This window comes from Oncorhynchus tshawytscha, linkage group LG30 (genome assembly GCF_018296145.1).
Source record: "Oncorhynchus tshawytscha isolate Ot180627B linkage group LG30, Otsh_v2.0, whole genome shotgun sequence".
Taxonomy (NCBI): Eukaryota; Metazoa; Chordata; class Actinopteri; order Salmoniformes; family Salmonidae; genus Oncorhynchus; species Oncorhynchus tshawytscha.
This window is the reverse complement of record NC_056458.1, coordinates 14,959,784-14,969,008: the sequence shown is the minus strand read 5'-3', so window position 1 is coordinate 14,969,008 and position 9,225 is coordinate 14,959,784. Positions and strand designations below refer to the sequence as shown.

The following is a 9,225-nucleotide window of genomic DNA, read 5'->3' as shown; positions in this document are numbered from 1 at the left end:
TTAAAATAAATCAATATCCTGTCTCCTTCAGATTTTCTTATTTTTGACTGTGGATTGTGATGTCTTCCGATCAATTTCTTGTAATTTGTATGCTATACTTGTTTTGAAAGTAAATGAACATTGCTGGGAAAAAACAATGTTTCATTTCATAACAAAAATATTTGATATTGTTACACAATGTAGATACCTTGCTAAAATGAAGCTTAGTAGAAATGTCAGTAGTGCGGCATTAGTCCTGCTTTTCAATTTTGCCTTGCAGAAATACAGTAACTGGCCCTGTTTTTTGTTGAAATGTGTCTATGACCATATTCTTTATTATGTACAGTAAATGTGATTACTTACTGAAATCATCTGCTCCTGACAAACTACACCATAACAAAATAACCATGAATCTGAATGTAATTTTTATTTTGTTTATAAAAGTCCAAGACATGTATAAAAAGTAACACTAATATAACTTGATTCATTCAGTAGACAAATTAACACTACTTGTACAGTACTTACGCATTTAAAATGTATCTTCTGACAAACTTTTCAAATATGAATGCATCATTTTCCTGCATAGCATTTGCTGCATGACAAAAATAATTGTAACGTACAGTGGCTTATATCACATTAACATTCACATACACTACATGTGGAACCAGGTAAAAAATCAAATATAATCCATTCGGAATTAAAAACAAATATTTACACATCCCCACCCGAGAGTTTGAGCAATTTCGTTGTATCAGGTAGGTTCTAGTTCAGTAGTACGCATGCTGATTATGTCAGCCCTCTGGGCTGTATTGGCAGAAGCGTTGTTAGTATTAACAGTAAAATGTGCATCCTGTGACCTGGCTCTGAGTCTGGCTCTGCATGGCATATTCACACAGCAAGAGCAGAGTGTCGAGCCGCTGCAGCAGGTAGAACGTGTGGAGCAGGTCAGGTACTGTTAGCAGAGTGCAGGAGGAAAGGTACCGAAAGACGTGATCAAACCCGCACAGGCCTTTGAGCAACTCGTGAGGTACGCCCATCTTCAGCGCCACCTGCTGGTAGTTCTGTACTCCTGGGAATGTTGGGTCCAGCTTCAACGCCAGAGTATCCACCAAGGCCTGTGGCAGCCTGCCTAGATGGACACCTGGCCAGAAGATACAATGGGGAAATGATGGCATTAAAAAAGCAGAGCTATGACACAGTACAGATCCCACTGCCTACAACTGTTTAACCTCCCACCAGAGGTGAACTATTCTGTTATGCCGTTTCTACATTCAAGATTTGAGAATGTCTCGTGGACAGTGACAGTGTGCAAATGTATTCTACTATTCTAACTTGCAACAGTAGTTGAGACTCTGACTGAGTTCCAAAATAATTAATTCAAATGTATCTGAGAGCCTTCAAAAGGGGTCAATTGCCCATCCCTGCTGTAAAGGGAAAAATGTTATCTTCTTGAAAACTTTGCCAGTGGTGCCAAGTATGCAGCTAAGTCTCTTTGTACAATGATTGTCTATTTTTCCATGTGGCCTGTAGAACAGTAAGGCCATGTATATTCGACTATACCTCTTGGCCAAGACAAAGAAATATTTTTTTTTTTTTTAAACTAGCAAGACTTAATGAAAAACAACTTTTAAAAACTACTCCTGTTAGAAATGGCTACATTAACTTTAAAATCCGGAACCGTCCAGAACAAAATTGCGGTTCTGTGAATATGTATCTCTACTGAATCCCTAGCCACAACAACAACAACAACAACAACAACAGAACTTCACCTAATACAAATATGTGTATTGTGGTCTTTTGATAATCCCCAATGTTTCATTTTGTTTCTGTTGGATGTGCTCCAGCATTTAAATAGGCTTTAGATAGTCAACTGAAGAATATCCCACCTTGCATGATTCGGATACACTTCTTCAGCAGGCTCAGTGTTTCTTCCATCTACAAATAGAAATATTATGAATACATTGTTGCTTTGTTCAGGGAAACATCCTCTACTAAATGAGTGAAGCTGTAAACTTAATTTGGCACATCTAGCTAATTATGTGTGAAATGACAAGTGTGAAAAATATCTTTAAAGGCATCCAGTATCTTGCCTATACTAAGAGGATATCACAACTCATATTTTATGAGATCTGTGTGCGTGTGCGTGCCACACCTTAAAGAGTCAAATTAAAGGTGACATTTGCTTTTAACATTTGCTGTATGAGCATAAAAGACAGCTAAGTCTAGTGACTGGTTACTCCAACTCTCTACTGCTGAATAAAAGGTCCTCTGTGTGAGAGGAACAGGTGAGACACAGCCCTGTCTTTCCTACGGGTAATTACCGCATTACTGCTGTAGCAGGGTTGCTGATGGCTGCTCCAACAGCTGTCAGTTTGCTCCTCTGGGCAGGCAGACGGACTCCTCAGTTGTCTTCCTCTTGACCCGTCTCCAGAAGGGCCATCCTTAATCTTGGATATCACAGTAATCCCCAGGCTCACAGAGCTACAATCTGGGTCTGTGGCACTGTGGAGGGCTGCAGTGCTGTGGAAGTCTAGCTCAGTGCACTCCACTGGTACATGCTGATAGGGAGGGCTATCCTGCAGCTCAGAAGCATCGTAACCCTCACTGCTCTGCAGGGGCAGGAAAAAGGACCCTGCCTCAGACTCCCCACTGTTTACTGGACCCACAGGGGTCTCCATTGTAAGTGAGACATCACTGCTGATTGAGGAGGGCTCAGAGGATATCTGAGAGACAAACCCAGAGGAGCAGTTACTGCAGGTGGAGTTACGCACCAGGGGCTGGGTCTCCAGCAGGTTGATTTGGTCCTGAGTTTTAAGGTCAGGGTTTAGTAGAATGAACCCCAGAGGGACAGTCATGTCCACATTGGACTGCAGTCTGGCCAACATGTCTGCAGTGGTGGTGGAGTTATCACATGCACCTGTAAGAAGACACGTCATCAGATGGTTACATTAGTATCCTAACAAACCCCTAATGAACCATGCATTTGCAAATTTACTATAATATGATTCAATTAGGGAATGTTTAACCCGTTGCGCTAGTGGAAATTGGCCTATATGGATGAAATAATATGCCATTTAGCAGACGGTTTTATCCAAAGTGACTTACAGTCATGCGTGCATATATTTTACATATGGGTGGTCCCCAGAATCAGTGTTGTAAAGTATTTAAGTAAAAAAAAAGAAGGTTTTTTTAGGTATTTGTGTTTTGCTTTACTAATTGGGTACTTTTTCCACCACTGCCCGGAATCAAACCCACTACCTTGGCATTACAAGCACCATGCTCTACCAACTGAGCTACAAGGGACCCATAGAGGCAAATTGAAATGATTTGAACAGAAGAACCCACACAGCGCTGTGAAGCGGAGAACCTGAGCTCTGACGTCATGTATAGCATGTTACTGTACAGCCACTGCATTCCAATTTAGGCGCTTATCAATTACAAAATCTGCCATATTCAACACATATACGGGATGACAGGGGCTGTGAGTGGAAAGGGTTAAAGCCCTTATTCATCATGTGTTATGTCTGTTGTAGTAATATATACACTATATACACAAAATATTAAGAACATCTGTTCTTTCCATGACATACAGTAGGCTGACCAGGTGAAAGCTATGATCCCTTATTGATGTCCCTTGTTAAATCTACTTTAACCAATGTAGCTGAAGGGGAGGAGACAAGTTGAAGAAGGATTTTTAAGCCTTGAGACAATTGGAACATGGATTGTTTATGTGTGCCATTCAAAGGGCTCCTGGGCAAGACAAAATATTGAAGTGCGATTGAAGGGGTATGGTAGTAGGTGCCAGGCGCACCAGTTTTGGTCAAGAACTGCTACGCTGCTGGGTTTTGTCTGCTCAACAGTTTCCCGTGTGTATCACGAATTGTCCACTACCCAAAGGACATCCAGCCAACTTGACACAACTGAAGGTATTCCTAATGTTTGGTATTATCAGTGTAAATAATGTGCAGTTCAATACATCATGGTGGGTGCTGTTCTACTCTTATAGTTACCCGAGTCCTGGCTTTGCTGCTCCAGATTCAGCGTGACCACGTTCACTGGGGATGCTGCACACTCCATGTCACTCTGACTTGTGCTTTGAGGAGCCAGGCATCCTTTCAGAGAGAGAATATCATTCATGAGCTAGACGAGGCACAGTTTGAGGAGGATTACCTGTACCCTGCATGTTACTATAAAAGCGATTCTAACAAACACATTGACAGAACCCACATTATTGCAGTTTCATCAGTAGTTGTGAACATCTCATGCAACAAACACTTCATTAAAGGAGATATTTGTGTGCAGATCATGAGATACCTTTAAATATTTTCTTTAGTAAGGTATGTCTGAAGTATATAAACAAGGCAGCGGAGAGGAAGATTGTCATGGTAACCAGGGCGAAAGAAATGGTGGTGATGACAGCAGCATTTTGGGCTGGGCCTTCTGGGCTCCAGACTTTTCCCACATCAACTCTTCTGCTTCCTGCAAAATAGAAGGTTTGAGGTCGGTGCTGCCTAAGGCTGAGCACATGCTTACACACACAGCATTTATTTTATGTTTTACAATTCTGACTTTGATCCATTGGCAAATAATGACAGTAACACTATTGTATTAATAGAATATTACAACAGTGTTGTAATTCTTGAATATCTCATGACCCAAACAATGCATTCTCTAAGGCAACAAATCTCAAAATAAAAACATGGGTAAATATGTTTCCAGTACATGGAGGAAATGTTCAAATATAACAGTAGGCTAGACAACTGACTCATACAATAATGAGCAGTTCTGAAGTGTTTTTTTTCTTTCTCAGTCCTGGGCCAAGCTTTTCTGAGACTTACGGCTGCACTGCTGCTCAGTGATAGAGGAGGGACCACACGGCATGCACTCCAATTCCTGCAAGCCATCCATCCGTGTCTTACTGTAGAATCTGCAATTAGATCAAATTAAAGCAGGGAAAAAAGTTGGAAATAGTTGTATTTCAAGTAAACAAGTCCACATGTTCTGGATGGAGAGCTTTTATGACTTAAAAGCACAGCTACGTCTTAAGGAAAGATCTGTATATACTATACGTAAGAATGCAATTAGATAATGTACAGGTACAAACCCTGGCAAGCACTCCCCACAGATAGCATTGCTCTTAGAGGTGCACAGTGACTTCTGGTGCCTGTTTATGCGTTTACACGACTGACAGAATTTGCAGTTGTGGTAACCCCAGCCCTCTTTATAAGTCTTGACACTACAGGGGATGCAAGAAGCCGACCATCCACTTCCATAACCACAGTCCTGGCGGGAAATAAGAATCAAAATATACAGTGCACATTAGACCTGTTTACAGCTAAGGATTTCACTGAAGTAAATTTGTTAAGAAGACAGTGGCAAAACAGAAATATAAATTAATATGATGATTAGAGGTCTAGATTACAAAGTACATGACAGTTTCCCCATCCAATGACCACATGGGGTTATTTTAGGTCATGGTTAAACCTCCATTGGCAAGATCTTCCCAGCTAGCAAATTTGGTTCCTTGGAAGTTGTGGGAACGTATGTTTTCAGTTTCACATTGGTTGAGGTAAAATTAAATGTTTTTAAACGCCCTGAGAACAGAAGTGAACATGTAGCCTGTTCTGGGAATGTTTATTTTGAAGTTTTGAGAGTGTTTTACTCTGGTTCCTTGAACATTTTTATTAACGCTCTGAGAAAGGAAATTCTAGGTTATTTTGAGTAAAAAAAAAAAAAATCCTTAACTTTCACTGAATGTTTCAATAAAACTTTTAATAACACTGCTATCTTATTTTGGGTACACTTTTTTAAATTGTAAGCACAGATGGGACACATGCAAATGTATTTCTTTAGGCATTAATCATGCAAATACATTTATTTTTTTATTATGACAAGGCATCAGTGAGATTCAAACCTATAATCTTCTGTTCTCTATCCATGGAATTAGTCTTAAGCAACACCAGGATGGAGATAGCAAGCCATGTTTTTTTACCCTTACAAAGCTGTTCATTTGAGTCTATTCAAACAGACCCCATTTCTGAGGAAACAAGAACTCATTAAGATCAGGTGTGGCCAATTTGTGGGTGCGGCCAACACACCTTTACAATCTTAAAATAGAGGATAGAGAGAGTTTTGTTGATGCTGAGAACGGAATGTAAATGTTTTTAAATAACATTCTTAGAATGTTCTCTGAACAGTCTGTAATACCTACATGTTTCAAGCAGACCACCATAGTCCCTGTGCCCAAGAACACCAAGGTAAACTGTCTAAATTACTATTGCCCTGTAGCACTCACATCTGTAGCCATGAAATGCTTTGAAAGGCTGGTCATGGCTAACATTAACACTATCATCCCAGACACACTAGACCCACTCCAATTCGCATACCGCCCCAACAGATCCACAAATGACGTAACCTCTATTACACTCCACACTACCCTTTCCCACCTGGACAAAAGGAACACCTACGTGAGAATGCTGTTCATTGACTAGAGCTCAGCGTTCAACGCCATAGGGCTCTCAAAGCTCATCAATAAACTAAGGACCCTGGGACTAAACACCTCCCTCTGCAACTAGATCCTGGTCTTCCAGACAGGCCACCCCCAGGTGGGGAGGGTAGGCAACAATACATCTGCCACGCTGACCCTCAACACAGGGGCCCCTCAGTGTTGTGTGCTTAGTCCCCTCCTGTACTCTCTGTTCACCCACGACTGTGTGACTGCGCATGACTCCAACACCATCATTAAGTTTTCCGACGACACAATGGTGGTAGGCCTTATCACCTACGATGATCAGACAGCCTATAGGAAGGAGGTCAGACACACACTGCCAGGACAAAAACTTCTCCCTCAACGTCACCAAGACAAAGGAGCTAATCGTGGACTACAGAAAACGGAGGGCTGTGCACGCCCTAATTCACATTAACAGGGCTGAAGTGTAGCAGGTCGAGCGCTTCAAGTTCCTCGGTGTCTACATCACTAAGGATCTATCATGGTCCAAACACAACAACATAGCCGCGAAGAGGGCACGACAACGCCTCTTCCCCCTCAGGAGGCTGAAAAGATTACTCCTTGTATATAGCCTCATTATTGTTGTTTTATTGTGTTACTGTTTTTTGTATTATTATTTTTGCTAATCTTTTATTTCTTTTTAACTCTGCATTATTGAGAAAGGGCTTGTAAGTAAGCATTTCGCGGTAAAGTCTACACCTGTTGTGTTCGGTGCATGTGACAAATAAAATACAATTTGAACATTGCTAAACTTTTTCTTGTGGTTTTTATAGAACATTTTCTGAACGTTCTTGAAACAATTTGAGAACATGACTTTAAATGGAACCGTGCAGAAATCTGTAAGAAATTTTACGCTAAAGTACTGCAATTCCCACAGAAGAACATTGTTTCGTAACTTTCTCTGAACTATGAGAACATTCCCAATGTCAAAACTGTTGTAGAACGTTCCTAGAAAATTTGCAAAATTTAAATGAAATGTAACCATGTTTGAACTTTTAGGAAACGTTCTGTTAAAGTAATGAAATACCAAGTAAATCTAGTTTTGTTGTCAAATTTCTTAATGTGCTGAAAATGTTCCAAAGCCAAGCAACTATCCTACACCATTTCCAGAAAGTTGTGGGAAGGTTGTATACAAAAAAAAAAACATAGGAGAACCACTCTCTCACCAAGCTCTAAGAAACATATGGTTCTCAGAACGTTATCTTGTAGCTGGGTTAGCAGGCCTGCCAAGTGGACTTGTAAACTTGGAACAAAGTTCTCTCTGCCAGTGGGATTCTTTTAGAGTGAGAGATTGCCACAGACAAACCAAACTCTTTGTGGTTTCATAGTAACGTTAATTACAAATCCCAGTTCTGCAGTAATTTATGTGGGTGCTCAGATGGCTGCAGTGAAAAGGAGATGAATCAGTGTCTGTGTAGCCAGCACCAGGCCTATCTACATTTTGACCTTTGTAAAAATCCAGTAATTTCTCTTTCAATATTCCTGTATAGTTTTATAATACCCACCTCTGACAGCTCTTGTCCTGGTCCACATTGCAGACAAGGGTGGCAGTCCCCACTCAAGTAGTACTGGGTTTCAGAACAATCCATGACAGCAATGTAACTAAAATAAAAAAATATGTATAGAAGTTTATAGCTCAGTAATTAGCCCATTTTTAAATCTTTATAATGAAGTGATTAAAATGGAAACAAAATGCAGAGAGTGCTGTTTCTTAGCCACTGCATTGAATATTGAATCAAATATATTGCTTGATGTCACTAAAGAACACAAAACATGTAGACAACAAAACACAACAAGATGATATACTGTGACAGGCAGAGGATTTCTAAATCTTAAATCAGATAGAGATGATGGATGGAGCCTATGTGTTGTGTTGAGGGGTAAAAACCGAAATAATAATATAGAGGAAAAATACATGCAGAGGTTGTAACATAACTTGTCCTCTACTTTAACTTACAACACTGCTACTAATATTGACAAAGAATTACTCAACTGTTTTATGAAATACCACAAAGCAACAAAAAAAAACACTACGGTTGGACAACTCATACATTAGCAACTGGAAAGATGATTCATGACCAGCAGTGCGCACCGCATTACGAGCCAATAATCATTTCCCACCCTGAGTAGTATCACATCAAATGACTCAAAGTAAAAAAATGTTTTACCTCGATCCATTAAGGTTGGCGAAGATACTTAAGGGCACCTTTTTCTATCGTTTTCACGAGTCTATACTTGTGCACGCTATCGATAGTCTATGCAGTGCCACTTCATCCGATCTGGACATGCCCTGACATGCCTCACGGGCTGCGCGTCTGGTGGCCAAAACCAGTATCAGTGCGCACTAATTAGGTAACTTCTGAAATTGTGCTTGCAATTATCGGATAGGGAATATGGCCCTGTACTTTTGTTATAGTGGTCCTGGATATTGGCTAATTACAGAGAATAAACACATGGTAGTAGACTGATTGTTTGTCTGCCTACAGTAGCCTATCTTTCTGTGTAGCCTGCCTGTTATGCCTGTCTGTGTAATAGCAATGTAATAAACGGCAATCTAGTAGGCCTATACTAATATGTGTAATAGATATGGATTGTGTAGGCTAGTAGTTTAATAGGCTGTTTCTGTGTAATCACTTATTTTACACCTGCTACTTTAGTTTAAGGTGATTTTATATAATCAAAAATAATTCAATTAAATAGTTTTTTTTTGTGACAACAATGAATACATTTCCATTTTT

The 9,225-nt window shown here is 40.2% G+C and overlaps 1 protein-coding gene across 1 annotated transcript; it reads right to left on the bottom strand.

The window, feature by feature from the left end:
• Nucleotides 1-385: 385 nt before the first annotated feature.
• LOC112250246 lies at nucleotides 386-8,972 on the bottom strand. The gene is made up of 9 exons (XM_024420223.2): nucleotides 8,656-8,972; nucleotides 7,993-8,089; nucleotides 5,084-5,262; nucleotides 4,818-4,906; nucleotides 4,294-4,458; nucleotides 3,990-4,091; nucleotides 2,301-2,896; nucleotides 1,866-1,914; nucleotides 386-1,120 (listed from the first exon to the last, which is right to left on the bottom strand). The coding sequence occupies exons 2-9, from the start codon at nucleotides 8,074-8,076 to the stop codon at nucleotides 810-812; spliced, it is 1,575 nt and encodes a 524-aa protein (XP_024275991.1). The 5' UTR covers nucleotides 8,077-8,089; nucleotides 8,656-8,972; the 3' UTR covers nucleotides 386-809.
• Between the last annotated feature and the right edge of the window lie 253 nt (nucleotides 8,973-9,225).

Excerpts from the sequence above, each read along its gene's own strand:
- LOC112250246 (XM_024420223.2), bottom strand. The coding sequence starts at position 8,076 with ATGGATTGTTCTGAAACCCAGTACTACTTGAGTGGGGACTGCCACCCT. Across the intron at positions 4,907-5,083 it reads TGTGGGGAGTGCTTGCCAGG|ATTCTACAGTAAGACACGGA; the intron begins GTTTGTACCTGT and ends ATCTAATTGCAG. Across the intron at positions 4,459-4,817 it reads CACTGAGCAGCAGTGCAGCC|GAAGCAGAAGAGTTGATGTG; the intron begins GTAAGTCTCAGA and ends TCTATTTTGCAG.